The following is a 25,663-nucleotide window of genomic DNA, read 5'->3' as shown; positions in this document are numbered from 1 at the left end:
TTATTGTCATTGTTAAGAACGGAACAAGGCCTGCTGGGAATGTGAACATGTATCCAATGATCTTATTTCCTGTCATTCGTGATTACATTATGTTGTGAAGCTACTTCTGGATGTGTTGTAGCTTAGTCATAATAATCAGCAATGCAATCAGCAATTAGTCAGCATAAAAGTGGCACACAGAAGAGAAAAGAAAGAAGAGAAATGGTGGAGACTAAATCCAAATGAATGAAACACCTTGAATGTTGCTGCTGGCGCTGATGCCAGCAATGCTGACGTTAAGTCCTACCTAAAGAGTAAATGTAGACGTGGTGGTAACGAAGTAAGGGCCTACATTAACCCAATCTTTCGGTGCAGCCATCACAAGACTTACACGAGTCAGACTATGTGCCTACGTTACATCTACATCCCCTGAGCCTGTGCAGAAAGCCTCATCGACCAATAGGAAACGGTTGAAATTTGCTTCTCCTGTCTCAACTGACATCTAAGTAATGACTCTGTCCATATCTTTTACTGTCTATGAGTGAAACCCATTACAATACTATGTGTTAACACACTCAGTTATTACCGGAGCCATTTTAGCCAGGTCTCAACAACTGAACCCCTTTCCACTGGGGTTGATCCAGCATATTTACACTACGTAAAGATGTACTATTTTCATTACATCTTATTTTTAAAGGGATACAAATGTAATAAAACCATGCATTACGGATGCGGAGAGTGATAGTCATGCCACTACTTCAGTCTTGTTTTTAGAAATATTTTCCTGTGTCTGAATGGAAATTCACAATTTCGTCGCAGTTTTTTTTTTTTTTTTTTTAAACATAGTCCAGTATTTCTTTCGAAATTGAAATGAAGTTGTATGGACTGGACTATGTTTAAAAAAAAAAAAAAAAAAAAAAAAAACGCGACGAAATTGTGAATTTCCAGAGCGTGTTACTCCACACTCAGCAATCGACTCCTACAGACTTTCCCCTGAAGATGGCAGCAAATATGGCAACATTTCCGGAAAGGTACTGGCTTGATGAAATTCATTCTGGACTCTCTATCCGACCACATAAAGACCTCGGGATACTTCGGTTTGGCTTTAGGGACCCTCTACTCACTACCACGTAAGTGTAATGTTGTTTGGAACTGTAGAAGAGGTATAAAAATAGCGTTTTGTAGCGGCGAAATGACATGCCCGGGTCACTTCCAGGCTAACGAGTTTTGACTAAAAACGGTAACATCAAACTTTTCCAAAACACATCCGAATGACATGATTTGGATGTCAACTCATTGTATGTACTCCCAATCATCCGTAAATTGATCTAAAGTGCATTTTACTCCGGATAATTCCTTTAAGTCCTCTAATATTTCCTCATTTATGTCATCAACGCATCCATGATTCATGGAAATATTGTGTAAAAGGACTGTACTGTACTGTAAAGTACCTCCTGACCTATCTCCTTTTAATGTAATGCTTGTACAGAACCGATCACTGATCATTCTGAGAAGAGCAATGTAACATTTTAGGGTAGGATTTCAGATTAAGGTCTATGGTTGTTTTTACAAATGGGTAACTAGTGAGATGTGAGGCATCCATTTTGATGAAGTGTGGCCCTCCAACTTAATTTGCAATGAAACTTCACAACACAGCAGGTGTAAAAATAAAAGGCTGTTTTCATGAGATGAGTAGCAGGTGTGTCTACACCTTCACCACAGAACTGAACACGGCCAGAGTGCACCAGCCCCTCCTGTCCTCTCTGATGAGGTGTTTAAGACCAGGGCCATTTTAGACAAGTCTCCATATCTGAATCTGATATTTTAGTAATGGCCAGGTCAATCACCAGATCTTACTTGAAACCTTGCCATAATAGTTACTTTTTATTTGCTAAATCTAGACTCTCATAGTTTGATTTGATTATTATTTTCAAACTTCACTGAGCATGTAATTAAACTGAAAGTATTTACAACTCTGGCCAACTCATGACCAGGGTCATTTTGGACAAGTCCCAATGTCTGGATCTCTTCCCTCTGTATGTAAATCTATTAGTAGTGGCCACCAATCAGACTATGACCTTCTAAATCTCTTTCCTCTGGAAAAATTGCCATAATGGTGGCTTTTATTTTCTAAATCTAGACTCTCATATAGTTTGATTTGACCTGGTAAACTGAAAGTCTTGCAGCACCAGCACCTTGACCACAACACTGAGCAGAGTTAAACTGTATCATCACCTCTGGCTCGCTCTAATGAGGTGTTGACAACTTTCACACAGTCAGTATGAGCAGGGCTATTTTGGCCAAGTTTCCATAACTTCTTTTCTTCTGTCAAGTCATGTTATTAGCAGCCAATCGGACTACGTCCTTCTGAAGGTAGGTCAACTGTTGCATCTTATCTGAAACATCTCTCTAATGGCTGTTTTTGTTTTCTATAGACTCTCGTTGAGTGTGAAGTAAAGTAATTAACACATCTATAAGGCGTTAGATGTATTGACTTCATTTCAGAGGATCATACAAGAGAATGACATATGAATGGAGCAAAAGAGAAAATTATGTTTTTTAGTCTGGATCAAGGAATATTCTCCCTGTGCCTGTGAGATTTAATGAAAACAATTCTCTACAACACATAGTTAGTTTTTAAGTAAAAAGGACTATATGTCAAGAGCCTCTTCTGTTGCAGTAGCCTATCTTGGTAACGGAATGACCTAGAGGTGTTTATTCCGACCGACTGGTACATTGAAAAAATGTTTAAAAACCCACATTTTCAAAAAAACATTGGACAAATTAGTTACGTTTTTAAAGGTGTATTACTCAAATAAATGAAGTAATTTGACATCTTATCTCCCATTTCTGAGGAGGGAAACTTCACCACTCCACTCAAACAGCAGATGAAACTTTGAGTACCAACAGCCTGAATAGCCTGTGTGTGATATTTCAAATAGATTCACATGCACTGTAAAACCCGACAAGTTAATTGAACTCAAAAAAATTGGTGAAACCGATTACACAAAAAAATTTAAGTAATAGTAACTCGGTTTTGCTAAGTCAAAGAAACTTACCTTTTTTAATTAGTCTTCACTAGCAAATTTTGAGTGTGTTCAACAAGGTTTTTTTAAGTTAAAGAAACATCAACTACATGAGTTCACGGTAATTAATAAAATTAAGCTTAGATAGCTTAATTGGATTTATTGATGTCAGCCTGAAATATTTCATTTTGCTTCAACCAATTCTTTAAATTAAATTTAAAACTTAAAAGTTTTAATTTTCAGAAAGTTAAACAAACTTGTCAATTTTGATTAGTTTCAACTAAGGACTTGAAAGAAAATTATTAAAAAGGTTGACAAAGGCCAGTGAAATTCTTCTTAATCTTTTATTTTCATGTAAACCATGGAAACAAATACAGGTTGGAGTTCAGAACAGGGCTGTAGTGGAGGCTAAATTCAAATAAACACAGTTTAGATCAAGGGCATAAAGACTAGATAGATAGATAGATCGATAGACAGATAGATAGATAGATAGATAGATAGATAGATAGATACTATCTATCTAGATAGATCGATAGATAGATACTTTATGACAAATGCCTGACCAATGCTAAGAAATTCAACAATCATTTCAATCCAAAACAACAGGAGTCTTCTTTGGGCAGAGGGATGCATTTGCACTGTTCGTGCTGATCAGAATGAGTTCAACAGTAAGGTCCTCAATATCTGGGAACTCCGATTGAGAGACCTGAAGAAATGAACAAAGAACAATTGTGTGTTAATTGAATATCTAATAGGCATTACATGTCAAGTGATACCATGTCATATTAAGTTTAACATTTTATCTTCAAACTTTTCCAGGGCAGTTGCATTATTGAAATAATTACTTGAAATAATACTAAGTAACTTCCCTGGAGTTTCTTGGTGAAAAAACAAACAAAAGCTTGAAATGTAGAAAAACAAAAGCTTGAAATGTAACTCCAGCGTTATTCGACACATAGCCCTGTTGTTCGAGGTCACGGCTGTTCGTAAGAATAAAATTAAAAGAATTAAAATAATTGGTGCAACATAGACTGAGTAGTGGCCCAGCAGCTATTGATAACCTACCAGGGAATTTGGCTTTAGTTTCAGTTCAGTTCAAATGCCTTGTTAGGTTAGTTTAAAGGGGTGGTTCAGGATTTTGGACATAGGACCTCATTTCCAAGTTACCAAGTGTGATATTACATTAATACACAGGATTAGGTGTTATAATCCCTTGTGCCAAGATCCAAGATAAAAACACAAGTTGGAGACCGTTTTCAACACGTTTCATCCAGTCCTTCTAGTTGCAGAGTTCGCAGGTGCTAGGCTGGCGCGAGTCAACAGTATGTGTAAGCCTGCCACTAAAAACAGTCTTACCCACTCCATAGTACACCGAGGCAAATAAATATAACGCCTGAATAGACGAGGACTGGGTGAAACGTGTTAAAAACAGTCTCCACTGATAAATAACACACTTGCTAACTTGGAAATTAGGTCCTATGTCCAAAATCCTGAACCACCCATTTAAGCTGCTGGACCAGTATTTGCTTTATGTTGTATACTCAATTTTCTCATTGTTTTTCATTCTAATAGCATGCGTTGACCTCGAAACAACAGGCCATGGGTCGCTTAATGCCACAGTTACGCTTTAACTGTCATGTCAATAGAAAACATACTTACTTACATCCCATGTCTTTAGAAAAGTGGCATCATCCTCATGGAGGTAGAAAGGAAGGCCACGGAGCGCCACAGCACGTCGGATATTTACATCTGAGGATCCCTGCATGAGAAAACATGGAGTCAAGCCAGTTAATAACTACAAAATGCAATTCAATAGGATTACCTTTCTTTGATAGTACAGCTTCTGAAACCAAAGCATTCTTTTTATCTTAAGTCCATGGAGGAGTTGTAATCTACAAGACCTCTGCTTTCAAAGGGGGTCAAGCACTCTTAGTATGTGGAAACAGGGCCATTGTTAGTAGGCGGTGTGCAATTTCGAGCAAAAACTCAAAATAGGGGGGTAAGTGTAAAGATTTAAAACACATTTGGTCAGAACCACACATGAAATGAATCTATTCCAAGTATTTGTACAAAAGAAATGCTTACCTGGGATTCCAACATGATTGCAGGCCACCACCGAACCAATAGGCTATGTCTGCGGGGAAGGACGTCTGATATGATCTCCTTCCTTCTCAATGCCAATGTTGTTTGCATCAACTTCTGAATCTGTGAATTGAAGGACGAATACACATTTGAACATACTGACAATCTCTATTAGGACAATCCACCATCTCATGATGTCGCTTTAAATGCCACTTTAAATGCATCCTTAAATGGCCGAGAACAGTTTGCACATTAAATGGTTGTTTTTAACTACACAGCTGACATGCGAATAATACACATTCTGACTGAGCATGAACTGTGTGTGACCGTGTCAAATGAATTTAGGCTACTGACTTAAATGTGCAGACAGTCAGTAACATGACAGTGGACTAACGTTAATGGAGGAAACATTGCTAACATGCTGTAAACGATAATGTTGCAGGACCTGTGCCCTGTTATCAAGCAGTGCACCACAAAGCTTGCACTTCCAAGCTATTGTGTTAAATAGTGCTAACGGGGGTTAATTAGTTCATATTTTTAGTACTCACATTGGCAAATTGAGTTAGATCGCTGGCTGATCCAGCAAGTGCTGGCATACAGCAGCCAAATTCTTAGCTGCTAGTGCTAGCTAGTTCTAACCGGATAAAGTTACGTCACTTAGCCTAAGACAATATTTTCAAACATTCGGGTTTTTAAACAATATGATAAAGGACGTGCTTTAGGGTCAACATGCACCTCACTTTTCCACTTACGTTTAATTGCGGTTTTTCTCTCTTCTCATCGTCTCCTCTCTCGTTGTCTATTTTCACTGCTCTTGTTCTCGTCTCTTGTCATCTGGTGGTCGACCGTTGCCGGCGTCGCTTGTCACTCGGCGTTGGTGCTGTACACAAGGTCCACGTATGGCAGAAGATCCGCCTACAAATTTGCTACAATTTGCGAAGTTTCCCACGCTTTCTATTTTTTCAAATTACTTAAAGCGGATGAGTGCTGTCAACTTAAAAGTTCAAATTTGTTCAAGTAACACAGACGATTAGAGTACTATTAACTTTTTTTCATTTTTGAGTGTTTACAAATCAAAAACATTGTTTTACTTGTACTGTTCGGTTTTACAGTGTGTAGACTCTCAGTGAATAAAAGCAATATTAGGCTAAGACATAAACAGTGAAAAAACAATGCATTTTTATTACCAAACGTAGTTATTTTTATTTTTTAGTCTTTTTATTTATTAATTTATTTATTTATTTTTGAAGGAGAGGTGTCCATTTGAATAAAGTTAAACCCTACAAGTCATTCTCAGGTTGTGTTTTTATCAGTTTTATCAGTGACTGGGCAGGTTTAAAACTAAAAGCCTGTTTGACCTGTTAAGGTACAGTAATGGAAGAGGAGAAAGGGACTTTGGGATGTAACGCTAATGAAACTCTCTCCATTTCAGTACAGTATATCCATAGCCTGGCGAGCCAGACCCACATTAAAATGTAGGGTCTGGGCACTCACCGTTCGCAGTGCTCAGTCCGAGGGGCGGGATAATCAGTTGACTTTCAAATTCCCTCTGCACGCAATAGGACGCAAATAGGATATTTGTTTTCAAGTAGCAGGGAATTCAAGCCAAACCGTTGCAACTCTGCCATTAATCATTATGTTAAGCCCAACAAACAACTCTATACACAATTTCAATGCCTGATTAAGTTTTGATTTCTGGAGCTCACAAGTCAACGGAGAGTTGCTAGACTAGCCCTGGCAGCAAATGTAATTCTCTTTACTCTGGGTATGTCACCAAATAATGTTAGAGGTGGCCATCTTTCTGACTATACGTCCTTTTGAAGGATAAGCCAACTGTTGGACCTCAGTAAGTGATAAAATACAATCAATTTAACCCTCACAACATGGTATTACAGTACGTTCACAACTTTTGTTTTGAATTGGTCAGAACTGACCGGCTGAACACAAATGTATAAGTCTTTTGAACCAAAGGATGCAAAGATGGGTGTTTGATATCAATTTAACCACATGTATTTCTTCTTATATCCTCAGAGGAAACAGACTGAAGGTAAGACAATTTATTGTACAAGCAACTAAAAAGTAAAGCAACTAAAAACATCTCCCCTGTTACCCTTTTCTACAACAGCTTTGAACAGCCTTCACATGCTAGTTTAATGAATACCCTTTATTGTATCAATTGTGACTATACTGTATATTGCAATAAAATTAATTAGAATGAACAGTATGGTAACAGAAAGATAGACACTTTATTATAAACATCTTCAGCAATTAAGAACAAGATAAATCTATCACTCCACCATATCTTTGAACTGTCTTCTTGTGACAGGCTTTTTTTATAAAGTTATTGTCTTTAGAGAGGAATATATGAAGATGTCTAAACAATTAGTAAAAACTGTACTCTTAGGGACTGTTGAGATATCCTTTAATACCTCATGGGCAACTTGTTCCATTTTTAAATCTGAGAAGTGCCATATGGAAAATTAGTTCTGAAGGATATATCTTTGATAGCTGTTATTGTTTTATTTATGCATCAATTTAATAGCATATCTTACCCAAAAATCAAGGAAAATCAGTTGGAGAGATTTTAATCGCACTTTCAATCTCATTGTTGTCAGAGGGAAGATTAGGAGGTAATAAGGATATGGTATAGTTTACATTTACTTTTCTCATGGTAACATTTGATTTTCTCTCTATTTTTATTCAACTTTTCTAAACATGCTAGTAATTATCTTCATGACAGTTTTTATATGCATTTTTATTAACCCCGTTTCCTATGTATCACATATTTACCCACAAAATATTTTGAAATAAAGGTACACATGATTATTTTTTGTATTATGTTTATTTAACAATGTTAACAATGTAACAATATAGGCTACATATTCTGACATTGCAAAATATTCCAACACTCAGTCAATAACTTTGTCTCAGTCAAACAGGACTAGGTTGACTAAAGCACATACTAATGATTACCCAATCCTTATTCAATACTAGACATTTTTACCAGTCACAACAATGTAGCAATGCTAAATTAATTGAGAAACACTTGCTATAATAGGACTTGAATCTTGAAATCATCTATTTTATCCACTGAAATTGGTAATGCCATTAATCCTTGAGGTGTTATTAAAATACTTTAAAAAAAATTAACAGATCAAAATAGGATTCAATTCTATGTATCTTTATTCTACTAAGTGGAAAGTATAAAAGTGAAGTATAAAAACTGTAAACCAACATTTGTATCTAAAAAAAACCATCTGCATTTAAAAACAGCATATTATTTTTAAAGGGGCACAAATTCAATGAAAACAACAACCACAGTTGCAGCGATGTCATTTCAATCCTCAAACACATTCATGGGAATTTTGTTCCTCCTGTGTCTGCCAGGTAGGACTTTATCTTTGATACAACCCATAGGAATAACAAATGATGCTTTTACTGTATAAAGTTTCTGGTTTTCATGCACATATTTAACATATTCGTTCAGCCTTTGATTTAATAGAAATAGATAGATAGATAGATAGATAGATAGATAGATAGATACGTACAGTAGAAATGTGTGATAGAAATGTACAGTCTTTGAGATTTTATTGGTGCTTTTTGTCAACTGTATTGGATTGATCATTCAATGTCATGACTACTGAACGTACCATTTTGTTTACATAATCTGCTTGAAGTTGATTAATGTTTCATATTGACCATTTTTCAGGTGTGCAAAGTTGGCATTCTGTGACCCACTCTTACCCAATAGTCTGTGGTATTAAAGGAGCATCAGTGGTCCTGCCCTGCAAATATGGCTATTCTTTGATTGGTCACTATATCACAGGAGAGTGGTACAAAGAGAAGAGCGGGAGATTCAAAGAATGTAACCCTCCTAATTATGACTGCAGTCTGAGCATAGACAAACTGACAGATAGTCACTCAGGTGTTTATCACTTTCAGTTCTACACATTCCTACACACGAGCTGGATAACAGGCAAAGGTGTCACTCTCTCAGTCACAGGTAATGATGAAGAAATCAATACGTTGACCCCAATGTTTCAAATCACAATCAAGAATGAAGATGTAATTGCTACTATCCTCTCCTCTCAGACCTGCAGGTGAAGGAGGAGGCTGTTGTAGGGAAGAATCAGATTAAAGTGACCTGCAGCACCTCCTGCAGCCTGGGCTCTGACCTTCTGTATGTCTGGTACAAGAATAGAGAACTTCTACAAGACAAGACCACATCCTCCATACTACTGGACTCAACCAGACCCTCTGAAGCAGCCAATTACTCATGTGGTGTCAGAGGCCATGCTCACCACTCCCCTGCTGTGTGTGAGTAAATGTAGATCCAATACAGTACAGTGGATCAGCAATAGACATCTACAATATCCATTGGTTATTTGTGTTATCTGTTATCACATATTATTTTAGTGTTTGGTTGGTTTATCGTTACTTGATCACTAGGCGTTCCAGAAAAACAGTGCTGGGCTGTGAAGTGCTCATCTAGCAGTGGGGGTGAGCTAGGTAAGTCGAGTCAGACTTTATTACGTATAGAATGGTAAATAGGAACTATAACCATTTCTATTTCTTCAGTCGTCCTGCAGGTAACCATGACACCTGAAACAGTAACAGAGGGAGAAGAAGTGACACTGACCTGCAGCACCTGCACTCAGATTAACAACCTCACCGTCATCTGGTACAAGAACAACCAGCCTGTGTCTAACAACACAACAACCAGAGACAACAAGCTGCATCTAAACCCAGTCAGCAGTGAGGATGCAGGCAATTACTCCTGTGCTGTAAAAGGAGATGAGAGTCTATCCTCAACCGCTGCCTTTCTCAATGTCAGATGTAAGTTATCAAATTTTTACTTAAATTTCCACATACGGTGATAATGGCAGTACACAGTGTACTGTAGTGGCTACATTTATGTATGAGAAGATTTAAATGCTTCACATGTCGCCATTTACATATTTCAACAGATGTGCCAAAGAATGTTTCAGTGTCCATCAAAGCCTCTGGTGAAATACAGAAAGGAACTTCAATGACTCTGACCTGCAGCAGTGATGCCAACCCACCAGTGCACAACTACACCTGGTATAAGAAGAGTGGAGCTGAATCTGTTGTCTCCCCTGTTGGCACAGGAGAGAGCATCCGCTTCAAAACCAGTGGGCTCTACTACTGTGTGGCACAGAATGAAGTGGGCTCATCAAACTCTACAGTCCAAATTGTGACAGAAGGCGAGTATTGCTTTTCTGTTCTATTACTCAAGTTCACCAGTCTTCCAGGCCTGTTATTGTTATTATGGAGTGAATAGAGAAACCATGGCACAGAGATTTCTTGGGGAGAAAATATTTAATTTATTTATGTATTATTATTATTTATTTATTTATTTATTTATTTTCATGTAAATACATTATTTTAAAAATAATACAATTAAACTCCCTGTTTTGAGCCAAATATGTCAAAACCCATACAGTATAATTTGTTAAGTTAAGCACATATGCCGTATTTGTACAGTAATATAGCAATAATGACACAATTTTTATGTTTATGATATGGACACTATGAAGTAAAAGAATCATTTCAAGTGAATGACAAGGTTTAAAAATGTTGTGCACCATTCTTTTTCCTCCCTATTTGTATTCCTTTTATTCAGATGAACCCGTTGCTGTCATGATGGTGCAAGGTGGAATCATACTTTTTGTTATTCTAACAATCACACTGGTGCTCGCAATTCTGTGGTTGAGGTATCTCAAATCTATACTTTGGAATGTATTGTTAATACAAGAAATGTCTAAACATCTTTGCTTTCCTGCAGCTATATGTCCCTGCGAGTGTGAACATAGTCATTTAAAGCAATTTAAACTTAAAACAAACTGGGCACATTTAAATTATCTGTGCATTAATTTATTTTCAAAATAGGAAAAATAAGAAAAACATGTCTTCAAGTCCATATACCTTAGAGGTGAGTAACCTGAAGTTCAGAAACAGGTGCTATCTGTAAGTTAATTGTAAGAAACAGATATGTATCTGTAAGTTAATTAACTGTCTTCTGACTCTTCAGAATGAAGCCAGTGATGTCTATGCCAACATCATGCCAACGACCCTGACCTTTGACCCAGGGCAGAGATTGGACTCTCAGGGGGATGAAGACGATGTCCATTACGCCAGCATCCAGTTCCAACCACGCACTAAAAAACAAAAGTCTCTCTACAGCAATGGTAAAAGAGCTCAGCAGCTCAAACAAGATGAGGATGTTCACTATGCCTCTGTTCAACCAAGCCAATCAAATACTGCCACCTGGTGAGTTTATTCTGCTACTACAAGACATTTGCCCTATTTCCTCCATCTGATGTTACAACGTTTCTCATTTCTTTACAGTAATAGACCTCACATCAATGTAATTACCACACACATGCATCATTGACCCACACAATGTAACACAAGTATGATGTACACACTCTGCAGGACTGATGGTGGTTTTCCAGTCTACAGCTCTGTCAACAAAGACAAAGTCAACAAAGTTGTTGGTGACTAAGCACAGTCACAACACAGTGTGTGTCTATGCATTTATTAATGTCAAGACACACTAAAGCACCACATTTGTTGTTGTTTCACTTTGCTATTTCCTACAATGAATTTATTACAGCTATTCTGTAAGTGACAAGTATATGTAGAGATGCTTTGTTAGTGCTTTACTGTTATAGTCCAGTCATTTTAGGAGAAAGGGTTGAACAAATTGCAACACAAGCAAACCTAACTGATTTTGTATCCTCAATATGTTCTGAGTAAGGGGAAAAAAGCCCCGAAGAATCCCGATAGGGGAAAGTTTAGAAAAAGACCTAAATATACCCTATTCATGCACCTATACAGAATTTTTCTCACGGAAATAGGGGAAAAAAATTAACCTTCACATATCACCATGAAAATTACTGAGTTGATTACTTACATCAAGACAAACAAAAAATGTATTATAAGATTTTTGAAATTGTTTGTTAACATGGGCAAACAGGGCATAATGTAATTATGTATAGCTAATAGTGCCCCAAAACTAATTGCAACATTTGACAAACAAATTGTCCAAGGCATGGAGGAAGATAATACATGTCTTAACTGGTATTATATCTCATCTAGAGGGTATATTCTTATAGAAAATATATAGTTTATGGTGTTTAATTTGTTTTCCCTGGACAGTATAGGCCAAAATGTATCCACTTTACACTAGATTCGCCTTTACAGAATAGAGGGCAATGTATTGTGCATGGCATGGAGGAAGATGGGAAATGTCTTAAATGGTGTTATATCTCCTCTGGAGGGTATATGCTTTCAGAAAATATATAGTTTAGGGTGTTTAATTTGTTTCCCTTAATAGTGCAGGCCAAAATGTATCAGCTGTTCACTTGATTCGCCTATACAGAATAGAGGAGTATGTGTTATGCATGGTATGGAGGAAGATGGGACATAAGTTTATTGATGCTATATTTCATATACAGTGCATATACTTTTAGAATATGTATAGTTTTGACTGTTCTATGACTTTCGTAAAACCATGACCCATGCATAGGCATGCATTGTTAATTATTAATCTTAAACTATATTTATTAGTATAGCATTTTTGCCAGATGTCACAACAATAGAGTCACTTGGAGGCTAACTGCAGTTATCCCATCTGCACCCTTCTGTCGAATTAGGACATGATCATGACTATCTTCAACTTTGCCTTCACAATTTTCCTGCATTCACTAACATAAACATACTGTGCTGTCCGATTATTGTTTTAGACAAAAATTGTGCAAAGTAAAGGGGCATCATACAGGCCCCTCTGATTGGACAGACAGTATCAGTCAACCCCTGGGCAAGAGGTCAATTACTATAAGACTTGCAAAATGATGGACTGATACTTTAGAAAACATATACTGTATGTTTTAGTGACCTCTAAATCAGATTACGTAAACACCAAAACCACTTTCCTAGGCTGAATAATGCTTAACTATGTGTTTGTACAGATTACACATTGTGGAACACTTACATGCAAAAACACACTTGGCTCTATTTAAAGATTCAACAACCATTTCCATTGATTCAAAGGGCCACAATGTAAAAATAGACACCAATTTTGCGACAAACCAGTCTGAAATAAGCCAAAGAAATTCACTCTTTGAAAATAAAAGAATGTTCCTCAACAATGCAAGATTCTAAAATTCCATGTAAAGTTAGATGGGGTCAGACCCCATCTAACTTTACATGGAATTTTAGAATCTTGCATTGTGGTATTTATACGAATTAACTATACGTAATTACATTATGCCCTGTGCCATTATGCATTGTGGTATTTATACAAATTAACTATACATAATTACATTATGCCCTGTTTGCCCATGTTAACAAACAATTTCAAAAAAATTATAATACATTTTTTGTTTGTCTTGATGTAAGTAATCAACTCAGTAATTTTCATGGTGATATGTGAAGGTTAATTTTTTTCCCCTATTCACGTGAGAAAAATACTGAATAGGCGCATGAATAGGGTATATTTGGGTCTTTTTCTAAACTTTCCCCTATCGGGATTCTTCTGGGCTTTTTTTCCCTTACTCAGGACATATTGAGGATTCAAAATCAGTTAAGTTTGCTTGTGTTGCAATTTGTTCAACCTTGACCCCTATATTTGGCTTAAAATGACTGGACTATTAAGCCATGCTGATTATAATGTTGGATATCAATCAAACTTCATGAAAAATGCATGTATATACCCAATTACATTGTTCTAAAATGACAACAACCATTTAAAATGGATAATGGCCATCATGCTGTTTTTATTGCCCATTTATTGTTATTGACATTCTGTTCATTATTCCGAATGCTCTGATAACCTCCTATTAGGATTTAATTTTAATTTATTGTTATACAGTTGTATTGTCAATTTATCTCTGTCTTAGTTTAAGGTTATGCTCATAAGAGTTATCTGGTACATCATTTATAAACTTTTTATGAAACTAAATAAAATGTGCTACAAAATGCTTTGGTTGATTCCATGAGAGCATCAAGTTACACTGAACTGCATTATGGTTCACTTGAGTTTATGCTTTATTTTGGTATTTCTCCTGTAACTGAACTTTGAGCATGTTCACTAAGAACACCCATCAAGTGCACCAGCCTCAGTCCTGACACATACTGTACAAGGTGACAGAGGACATACGCCACAGGCACAGCAACGCCAAACCACAGCTACTCAGGAAGGGCAATAACTGAGAAAACACTGATGTTTCTGGCAGAAGAGGGATTAGATAAATCCAAGCTCTGCTTTTAATTTAGTGCCTAAGAACAGATCTCTCCGGAAGTGTTTTATTAGCATTCTCTCTTCACATATGCACGCAGAACTGACCATAGGGTCAGTCAATGATGAAATTGGTCACTTGTTAAAGGTCCATGTAAATCTATATTTTGTTTATAATGATAGCAAAATAATGGTGTATCTTTTATGCCAGCACAGTGCATAATCAGCATAATTAGGTCCACCCACGTTAAGCTCTCTTGAGCCATTTCTGCCACCTACTGGCCATTTTCATGTTTACATGTGCACATGCCCCCTCAGCCACTGCACTCTTCCAGTGTGTTGTGTGGGCAGTTGCTCTAGAAGTGTGTTCCTGAAACGTCTGGTGATCCACTATATGCATGCTGCTGTTTATCTTAAAAAGACTCAAACATCAATGAAAGGCAAGCAGTCAGCAAATTACTCACATCAACTTGTTACCATAAATGGCATCAGAATGGGCGTTAGCTCTCAGTTTCCCCTCCTTTTCTCCATGTGTCATCACTTCCCTCTGTGGCAGCACAGCAATTCAAATAAGCGGACTAAAGCGCTCAGCACCTTATTCTCAACTGGGTGCTAAATCCTCCTGAGCGTCAACATAAGCTTTAGAAATAAAGGAAATGTTGTGCTCACATGTTTGGCGGCGCCTGCTGGTTGCTGTGTCTTTCCCCTTTTGCCTAATTACAGGTGAGCCACACCTGAGCAAGGCCTACCTGCTCTATAAAAGGATTCTGGGACCGCTCCTGAATGGGTGCACACAGACTGAGATTCGCGAGAGGAAGCATAGCCGTGCGTTCGAAGCCTCGAAACAATTCCGACACCTCAGAGCTGTAAATGGTGGAACAAAGCTGTCAAATACTTTGTAGCGGAGAAGAACCAGCGGGGCATACTTTAAACTAAAGAAAAGGGTCTTTGAGAACCGGGACCTCCAGTCAAAGACCAAAATCAAAGCAGTACTGCTCCCCACTCTCCTGTATGGGTCAGAAACCTGGCCCCAGGTAGCCAAAAGGAAAGGCAACAAAGACAACATCAAAACAAACCTTAAGAAGTTCCTCATATAGGCCTTAATACCTGGGAGGCCACAGCAACTAACAGGGCGACCTGGAGACAACTTGTCCGAGATGGAGCTGCACAGTACAACAACGACCTCCGCACTGCTGCAGAAGACAAACGCAGACGCAGAAAGGAAATCGCCTCCACCAAAAAGGCTCCACCCAAACCCACAAGCGCTATTGCCCAGTGCCCACCCATGCCCACATTGCCCCAAAATATGCGGGTCCAGGATTGGCCTCTTCGCCCACCTGAAGACCCATAAGGACCAAGAAGGAGGACCGACATACTCGACCACGCTAGTGTGTTCTCATTTTCTTCTCATAAAAAACTCTCGATGTTGCAATGTGTTTGCTTCATTTTTGAGCATTCTAAGAGTTTCTGGTTGAAACTGTGTGGTTAATGATAAAGTAAGTAGCTGACCATACTGTATAAACAGATATTATCTGAAACTATACCTTACAAACCAAAACCAAACAGGGAGCAAATCACATTTAAGCAGCCTAGGCTCCCATGCAAAAACAGCCACGCTAACAAGTCTACATTGTTAATTAAATGCACGAGTATATAACAACTTGCTGCCAACACTAGTGAAATACATCGAAGATTCACTTAGCCATGGTCAGATGACATTGGTGTTTTGAACCATGTTTCGAAACAGTAGTCACATGACATTGCCATGTTTCGAAGCAGTGGTCAAATGACATGGGTGTTTTGAACCACATTTCAAAGCAGTGTCTCAAAACACTTGTGCTTCGAAATCTCGACACTGATTCAATTCGAGGCATCAATTTCGAGCGTCACATCCCTAGGACCCTGTGCTTTAATTTATACCCATTATGTTAAATAAACATAGGCTACCCCTATTATGTTATAACAAGCCAAACTGTGTGCGTCTCTCCTTTATGTTAAGGGTGGTGTCCGACTGCCTGTAACAGGACAGTTTTATTTCTAAAGTTTGTTTGGTTACACTTGATACACTTGTTTGGTGCTGTGCTTAAAAACAACGGTAACACTTTACTTGAAGGTATCTACACACAGTAAGAGTGTCATGACACTGTCATGAACGTGTCATAAACATTATAAACAAGTCATAAACATTTATGACAATAACCCTTCCGTCAAGTGTCATTCGGTTTTTGTCACTCTTGTGTAGATACCTTCAAGTAAAGTGTGTTACTGTTTGTTTTTAAGCACAGCACCTTAGGCATGAAGTGAGATGGACAGTGTCTCGGCAGCACCATGTGTGCTCTCTGATCACACATCGCCCACATTCAAACACTCTCTGATGGTCTGACCAAGTCTATGCTGGCTTAGTTTCTCTTCATCAGGAAATGACTTGAGGCCGTACAGGTACTGAGCTGAGCTAGTCTAAAAATAAGAGCCTGTTTGCATTCATCTTAACCACAACACTGAGCTGCCCATCAACACATCCTGTTCTCTTTGATCTAAGTGTTAACAACTTTGACACACTCAGTTATAACCGGAGCCATTTTGGCCAGGTCTCAACAACTGAATCCCTTTCCACAGGAGTCTGTCACAGCAGGTTAGTAGCAGCCACCATCCTAACAACGTTTTTTTTTTTGAAGGTAAACCAATCATTGGATGTAATCAGAGGCAATATTATACAATCAACTTAAACGGTAAGTCTCTTTATTGTCATAAAGAAAATAAAAATTGAACCTGCATCTTTAAACTACTGTACATTAACATGTACTATTTTGTTTTTAATCACATCTCATTTTTAAAGAGGTATGGATGCTAGGGGACTGATGGTCATGCCACTTCAAGCCTCAATGTTGCTTGTAGGAATATTTTTCCTGTGTCTGACTGGTAAGATTTTGATAACCGTTTTTTTCTACAACAAATCAGATTTATTTTCAGATTCTACATAAACACATATTATCATACTTGTTCAGTCTTTGATTTAACACATATGTTCATTCTTTGAAAATGTTTTTATTGGTTCTTTTTTAAAAAACTGATCACACCGTTTAATTACCATTATTAATAAATATAGATATTTCTACTTGAAGTTAATTATGGTTTTGTTATGGTTTTTCAGTAACGCTAATCTTGATTACGTTTCAGGTGTACAATGTGGATACTATGTGACATATTCACGCTCAAGTGTCTGTGGTTTTAACGGGGCATTAGTGGTCCTGCCCTGCAGATTTGAATATTATGGGATTGGTTTCTATCTCAGAGGAGAGTGGTATGAAGAACGCAGTGGGAGTGTAAGAAAATATACAAATAATTATCCTGACTGCAGCCTGAACATAGATATACTTTCACACGCACACTCTGGTGTTTATCACTTCCGGTTTTACACAAGCCTACACAAGAGCTGGATAACAGGCACATCAGGGGTCACTCTCTCTGTCACAGGTAGGCCTTATGATGGAAAAGTGTAAGTTGTAAGTGAATTACATAAAAAAAATACGATGTAATGACTTCTAAGTTGTCCTCTCAGGCCTGCAGGTGAAGGGGGCTATTGTTACAGGGAAACAGAATCAGATTAAAGTGACCTGTAGCACCACATGCAGGTCATCATCCCACCCTCAGTTTGTCTGGTACAAGAACGGACAGCTCCTACAAGACAAAACCACATCCTCCATACTACTGGACTCATCTAGACCGTCTGAAGTTGGCAGTTACTCCTGTGCTGTAAGAGATCATGAGGCTCAGCGCTCCCCTGCAGTGTGTGAGTAGGCTACAGATAAAATTCTAAACCATAAACGATTCTGGATCACGTCACAGCACTTGATATTTGCACCAAACACCAACACCAGAGAGCGAATTCACCAATTCCCTCACTCAGAATTGTTTAGGGGTCATTCACACTGACATTGTTTTTCACTTCCAGACAGTCACATTTATTGTTTCCCTATGATGCCACTGACCGTTGCAACGCTACTCACGTTTAGATAGCCTAAGTGTGGCAAGTGGTAGGTTAGCTCTCTAATAGTAATGTCGACTACGCCATCTGAGGCCCTGCCCCTCAGAATAGTCAAATCAAATCAGTTGGACTATAACTTGGTATATGAAGCCCAACCAGGCAACACAGGTTCGTGGTCACAGAAAACCAGAGGCGTGGTTCCAAAAATAAACTGTCTTTATTACAAATATTAAAAACATATAGGGAGTGAGTTCTCTCCAGACAGTCAGACCTTTTGCCACTAAGGCACTGACACAAACGGCCTACAAGGCCTGGACACACACATGACACGCACATACATACACCAGAGTGAGATCATTAGAGTACTGGCTGAGGAGGGATGGGAGGAGCCAGGAACAGGGCTGGAGCTTACCCAGGGCTGGAGAGTATATCAGAGGGAGGGTCTGCAGACACACCACACGTGAACATGTCAATAGTAAAGTTCTCGAATGCACCACAGCAAGAAAGGTGAAGGGACGCCACCCCCTCGAGATAACCAGCCACCCCAGTTGGCCTGCAGCTCCGGTCCGGCAAAAGAGGAAAATCAAAGGACGAGCCAATACTCCCAATACAAACACTGCACAGTATATGCACTCACAAAGGGTGTCGTGAACATCGTATTTTATACAATAGAGCTATGGCCTAATGCTGGACGAGAGCGTCCGGTATACAGTTATTCTCCCGTGTGTAAGTTAAAACGTATACAAACATACAATGAACAAAACATGTAAAATCGACCATCACAACTTAGGTAAAAACAAAACAGCAGCGTTCGGAAACCCGGAACAAAGTAGCCTTGATGTTGCCGCTCCTTGTGTTACCACCAAGCTCTGCTACATGAAAAGATACAATTAAAACCCACGCAAGCTACATATTATTTTAAAGACAGTTAAACTTACGTACCGATCAGGTTGGTTATGTGGCCCATGTTCTGCGACCGACAGCAGTCCTAAAACCCCAAAGTTTGTATTAACTTTACTAGCCTACATCATACAGGGAAAGCTACAACGAATGCAATGCCACGATAACTTACCAGGAATGTCACTGGTAGCATGCACAGCAGGCAGGAGGCCAAAAGAGCACAAGGGATCCCGCGGTGAAGGCAGGAGTCAGGTGGACAAACAGTATGCAGCTATGACGTCAGCTTTCAAATTAAAAGCTGAAGTTAATATAGCCATTACTATATGCTGATTGGCTCACCTACGAATGCCAAGAGCCACTTGCAATGGCACTCCTGACCTAGACAAGGGGCGTGGACCTTGTCCTGTTACATTCGCAATACGAAAGCAGAAAAGCAAGGCTTAGCATGGTTAGGGGGCTAGCTACTTAGCGAAATATAACATATAATACGAACAATATGTACACACCAAAGATTTTAGAGTGCTATGCGCACTACACTCAAAGATCTTTAATCAATTTCCACCTCACATGTTTTTAACACTTTACTTTGGAGGTGAAAAAAATGTGTCAGTGTGAAAGCCTTTAACCTTTAAATTAGCGGGGGAGGGGAGCAAAATATATTAAGTATGACAATTATATAATACCATATTACTATATTGCTATCCCTGTGCCTCTTTAGGTGTCCCCAAAAAACAATGTTGGGGTGTGACCTACTCATCAACTGGTATATGTGTGTTATTGAATTCATCAGTGGACATTCCCTGCACTTACAAATATCCCCAAGATCACGTAATTAAGACAGCATTATGGTTCAACAAACAATCCCACTTACAACCTGAAGACGTACGCCTGGACGAAGAGTACAAGAATCATGTGGAGTATTTTGTAAACAAAGAGAATAATTGTATCTTAAGACTGAAAGACATCAGAGAGAGTCACTCTGGAGAATATGCCTTCAGGTTTACAACAGAACAGGGAGAGGGTTACTCAGCATTACCTGGAGTCACCATCACTGTTACAAGTAACTAATTTTGTCCCTTCAGTCTATACAGTATATAACCCCTTTAACCCTTCAGTCTATACAGTAGGCTATATAACCCCTTTAACCCTTCAGTCTATACAGTATATAGCCCCTTTAACCCTTCAGTCTATACAGTAGACTATATAGCCCCTTTAACCCTTCAGTCTATACAGTATATAGCCCCTTTAACCCTTCAGTCTATACAGTAGACTATATAGCCCCTTTAACCCTTCAGTCTATACAGTAGACTATATAGCCCCTTTAACCCTTCAGTCTATACAGTATATAGCCCCTTTAACCCTTCAGTCTATACAGTAGACTATATAGCCCCTTTAACCCTTCAGTCTATACAGTAGACTATATAACCCCTTTAACCCTTCAGTCTATACAGTAGGCTATATAACCCCTTTAACCACTCTATATACTCTAGCTCTGCAGCTTCTGATCACTCCTACTTCAGTGAAAGAGAGAGACCGAGTCACACTCACCTGTAATACTACCTGTAGACTGAGTAATGACCCCACCTTCATCTGGTACAAGAATGGACAGCCTGTGACCTCTAAACACACAACCAGAGATAACAAGCTGCATCTAAACCCAGTCAGCAGTGAGGATGCAGGCAGTTACTCCTGTGCTGTTAGAGAACATGAGAGTCTCCCTTCAAAGGCCGTGTTTCTCAATGTGAAATGTAAGTACACATGCAGAGCTGCACTTCTACATAACTTAACATACTGTCAAAGTTCTGGAGAGAATGATCTGCATTGTTTTTTATTTGTTGCAATGGTTGTCAAGCCAGAATGGAAGAAATCCTTTATATTTTTTAACAGCCATAGGGCGACAAGTTTCATATGCTCTGTGCAGTGTGACCTACTCATCTTCCAGCATCTGTGCATTATTGGGCTCATCAGTGGACATTCCCTGCACTTACAAAATACCCCTCACTGTGAGGGACCGAGACGGCCACCCCACGTTTAGGGAGGTGCTCCACTGGATAAGGTGGTGTTGAGGGAAGGAGGTGTCAGGAGACGAAAGTTTTATGCAAAAATATAATTTATTGTCCAGAATTAACAGGCAGATCCAGGAGCACAATTGGAGTCTAAACATGAAATGCAGGGTTCTTCAGTCTACAAACAAACATGTACTGTGCCATAAAACTCTTTTAGGCTCCCTGTCCAAACAAGGCGACCATGTAACTTTGGACCTCACTTAATCCTTGCCTCACAGCAAGCAAGGTTAACTTCACATTTAAATTGCCTTTTAATAGGCTAGGCAATTACCCAATTAAATCTAGGGCTAAACCATTATAGGGAGTGTGTGGGGGGGGGGGGGGGTCTGTACTACTAACCCAATGATGAACAGCTTAACACAAAACGGTAGACAGGTGAAAAGGAGAGGGCTCCTTTTCCACAGTCACCCTGAAGACATAACTATGGATAAGGACTATCAAATTCACTTGGAGTATTTTCTCGAAGCCAAAAATTGTACCCTGGCACTGAAAGACATCAGAAAGCCCTTTTCAACCGACAGAGAAACGGTTCTTTTCTCATTTGCGAAACCAACATTTGAACCTTTCAGATTATTTTTTATCCAAACAAAAAACGATTCAGAACGTGGCACTTTGGTTAGAAACTGGAACCAAAAAATAGTTGTTTTTTTCCTGCGAACCAGGGTGGGCGTGTCATTCTGCCATTCAGAAGGGAGAAGGCTAAAAGCATGAGTTTTCCATCCATATAAACTGTTGCCATATCAACTGTTGCCATGAGTAAACAGACTATTACTACTACAGCATCAAAGAATTCTGAACAGAACCGGTTCAAGAACGTGTTCTCTGTTGGTCTATAATATATCCATCAGTCTACAACTACGGGGCTGCCGTGGCCTACTGATTAGGGCTTCAGGCTTGTAACCGAAGGGTTGCTGGTTCGATCCCCGATCCAGTAGGAAAAATGTGGGCAGGGGAAGTGGTTGAGAACTGCTCTCCCATGCCCATATACACGGCTGAAGTGCCCTTGAACAAGGCATCTAACCCCTCACTGCTCCCCGAGCGCCGCTGTAGCAGGCAGCTCACTGTTCCGGATTAGTGTGTGCTTCACCTCACTGTGTGCTGTGTGTGTTTCACTAATTCACGGATTGGGATAAATGCAGAGACCAAATTTCCCTCACAGGATCAAAAGAGTATATATACTTATACCAAAGTCCTTTTAGGCAAGTCCCTCCACTCGGCGGCCATATACCAACGTTTTATGGGCACTCATCGGGCACAGTCTTTGGGTCGAACTGCGCGTGCGCAAGGCTTCACGACACTAATCTTGATCCAGCGGCGAGATCACAACACATGATTGGCACAATGTCTTCACAACACACCATATGATTGGCTCAATGTATTCACATCACACCACATGATTGGCTCAATGTATTCACATGTCGACGTTTTGCCGAGGAAGGGGTGGGATATGTGTAGACAACGGCCATATTGGCGTGACAAACTAGCCCCATGCATTTCTATGGAGTATTTTTTGAGTGCTGTGTCTCCTCATTAGAAAGTCTCTGCTTATACTTACTATATAGAACCTCTCTCTGTATATATATCTTGTAGATCTGCAAGTGTTAATAACTCCAGAATCAGTGAAAGAGGGAGACAGAGTGTCTCTCACCTGTGATACTACCTGCATTCTGACCAACCCCACCTTCATCTGGTACAAGAATGGGCAGCCTGTGACCTATAAACACACAACCAGAGACAACAAGCTGCATCTAGACCCAGTCAGCAGTGAAGATGCAGGCAATTACTCCTGTGCTGTAAAAGAAGATGAGAGTCTATCCTCAACTGCTGTGTTTCTCAACATCAGATGTAAGCCAGAAAATTATTTTGTTTGTTTGAAGGATTTTTGGTGGCTATGATTGGCTAAGCCAGGACAGGATTGGCAAGCATATAAAATAAAGAACACTGTTTTTAACTGATAACTGTGTACGTTTTAACAGACTCACCGAGGAATGTCTCGGTGTCTATCAGTCCCGGTGGAATAGAGGCAGGCAGTCTAGTGATTCTGACCTGCAGCAGTGATGCCAACCCACCAGTGCACACCTACACCTGGTATATGAAGAGTGGAGCTGAATCTCTTGTTAGGGGCACAGGGGAGAGCATCAGCTTCAATGTGACCTCTGATACCTGTGGACTTTACTACTGTGAAGCACAGAATGAATTTGGCTCTCAGATCTCTACTGATGCTGCAGTTCCTACAGGTCAATGGGGTGTGGACTCTCACACACTGAACCAATTGAGTTTGATCCTTCATATATCATGACTGGGAACATAATGAAGAAGATTGTCATAGCTTTAATCATTTTCTGCTTTTCTTAAATATTTTTTAGAGGAATGTGCAACTTCCATGGCAACAAAATCAGGAATGATGATAACTAAAGTGATTTTAATCAGCATCCTGGTGGTTGCAACTGTGTCATTCAGGTAATTAAAGCTGTTCAAGTGCAGGTTCAGTGAATGTGATGATTTTTTTTTCCAACTGCAGCTTTAAGGAACATTTATTTGATCTGACTCTTTGTAAGTTTAAGGACAAGCAAAATGGCTCTATGATGATCATGATCTTTAAATTTTTACTTTGTCTTTATCTTTAACCAGCATTTACAAAGTCACACGAACAAATAGGACTACAAGAACAATGAGACAGGTATTGGGAATCAGTTACATCTCAAAAATCATATGTGAAATGTGTTTTTTGCATACCATGCTGTAATACATGTAAATGGGAAAATCTCTTTCTCCTTATCATGTCACAGGGGGTTGATTCTGATGCTCACGATGACTCATACCCCAGGAGCAGACCCCCTGACACTCTGCAGGTGAGTGATCAGTTATCAGCATTAAAGATGCTTTGTATTTTTTGGTTGTTTTGTTTAAAACATAAAAAAATTACCTTGAAATGCCATAGGAATGTGAAGATACAACCATTTTGGCATTTAATGTTAAAAACACACCTACAGTATATTCTGACTATGTTCTGTGTTGTATGACTACATTCAAGACTCAAATCCTTTAATCACCTAAAATGTGTGTGTGTGTGTGTGTGTATGTGTCTTCCAGAATGTGAGGAGTGTGAGTGACACGTACATGCCTCTCCAGAGAAGACCTCAGTCCTCAGTGTATGAGAAGCTACAGAGAAGAGACCCGCCCCCTGCAGAGATGGAGCTCAAGGATCTCAGGATGAAATGGCATCACAAACCATGATGCCTAGACACTTTACTTACTGCTGTTACAGCTGCTGCATTATTTATTGTAGCTGTTTTCATGTTTCCTTTCAAACTAGTTAACTCTCTTTCTACACTAGTCATATTTTAGCGGCAATTATGTGTTTAGAATAAGGTTAACCTGTTTTAATTATCTATTTTATATAAGTTTACTAAAACATTCTGAATAAGCTTATCTGTAAGTTGTATTATTTGTGTTTTGCAATAAAATTAGCCAATCTGAGTAATAAAGCAGTTTGACCGAGTTTATTCACTGACATCATTTCCTGTCCAGAGTGAGTATGAGTGAATAGTCACCATCACAGGCTCATCATCGATATAGTAAACCGGCATCACAAATCATTACATAATATCAAAGCAGCAAATCAACTGATGCACATGTAGTAGAGAGAGAAGTAGGGGTCAATAGATGTCATCTTAATCCAGTCATTAGTCAGCCTGGAATATGGCAAAAATACTTAATGGATAGCTTTTCTGCACAGTGGCACCTGTGTTATATGTTCTTGACCCATTCCTGCCACCTACTGGGCCTTTTCATTTTTACATATGTGCACTTGCACCCTCATAGCCTGGGTGAACACAAATGAACCTCTGAATTTGCTCTGCAGGTCCAAATTAATCTGGTTTATCTGGATTGACCCAGGCTAGTGGCACTGCACATAAATCCAGTGTGCTATGGTTTGTCCAGTTACTCTAAAACACTGCTGACCTCATACTGCTGACTAATGCATAACCTGAGCAGAGTAACAGAGAGGTGACAACATCAAAGCAAACAAGCTGTATGTCACAGAGACATAGCACAGTGTTAATACTGTAATGTCGGTGTCTTCCGGACTGAGTGCTAGCCTCCCAGAATGCAATGTGTGTGAATGTTGGATTGTGTAATGTCGGTTTTAGTGAGTGTAATTGCGTTTACCATGTCATGTATGTGTTAGCTTGTGTAGTCTTTCTTTAGGTTTTACCTCATGTGTTTTACCCAGTGTATTGTAAGTGACTACCCTGTTCGTGCATCGTGCTTGTTTTATTGACTTCCCTTGTGTTTCCTATGTAATGGGGTCTTGGTATGCGTGTGTTTCCCACTTCCGCTAATAAACCTTTGATTGGAC

At 39.1% G+C, this 25,663-nt stretch overlaps 1 protein-coding gene and 1 long non-coding RNA gene across 2 annotated transcripts; one reads left to right on the top strand and one right to left on the bottom strand.

Annotated features, from left to right (window-relative positions):
* Positions 1-4,532: 4,532 nt before the first annotated feature.
* Positions 4,533-6,200, bottom strand: LOC143109094 (uncharacterized). The gene is made up of 3 exons (XR_012983824.1): positions 5,840-6,200; positions 5,091-5,210; positions 4,533-4,764 (listed from the first exon to the last, which is right to left on the bottom strand). It is a non-coding gene; the product is annotated as an uncharacterized LOC143109094 (long non-coding RNA).
* Positions 6,201-16,952: 10,752 nt separating this feature from the next.
* Positions 16,953-24,673, top strand: LOC143108997 (B-cell receptor CD22-like). The gene is made up of 12 exons (XM_076271621.1): positions 16,953-17,078; positions 17,186-17,268; positions 17,527-17,823; positions 17,909-18,139; positions 19,953-20,294; positions 20,725-20,982; positions 22,891-23,145; positions 23,277-23,537; positions 23,667-23,760; positions 23,932-23,980; positions 24,090-24,152; positions 24,394-24,673. Exons 2-12 carry the CDS (start codon positions 17,190-17,192, stop codon positions 24,535-24,537), a joined length of 2,073 nt encoding a protein of 690 aa, XP_076127736.1. The 5' UTR covers positions 16,953-17,078; positions 17,186-17,189; the 3' UTR covers positions 24,538-24,673.
* The last annotated feature ends 990 nt before the right edge of the window (positions 24,674-25,663 follow it).

The sequence above is a fragment of the Alosa pseudoharengus genome, unplaced genomic scaffold, assembly GCF_046254945.1.
Source record: "Alosa pseudoharengus isolate Yale_2024_CS ecotype anadromous, Long Island Sound unplaced genomic scaffold, YU_APseudo_1.1 YU_APseudo_1.1_scf_1, whole genome shotgun sequence".
Lineage (NCBI taxonomy): Eukaryota > Metazoa > Chordata > Actinopteri > Clupeiformes > Clupeidae > Alosa > Alosa pseudoharengus.
Note: the sequence above shows the minus strand (reverse complement) of the source record. Positions and strands in the feature narration are given on the sequence as shown.

What these genes read in the sequence shown, in the direction of transcription:
- LOC143108997 (XM_076271621.1), top strand. Translation starts at nt 17,190, where the DNA reads ATGGATGCTAGGGGACTGATGGTCATGCCACTTCAAGCCTCAATGTTG. An exon ending in GGTCACTCTCTCTGTCACAG is followed by an intron (nt 17,824 to 17,908) that starts GTAGGCCTTATG and finishes TTGTCCTCTCAG; the next exon opens with GCCTGCAGGTGAAGGGGGCT. An exon ending in GACCCCCTGACACTCTGCAG is followed by an intron (nt 24,153 to 24,393) that starts GTGAGTGATCAG and finishes TGTGTCTTCCAG; the next exon opens with AATGTGAGGAGTGTGAGTGA.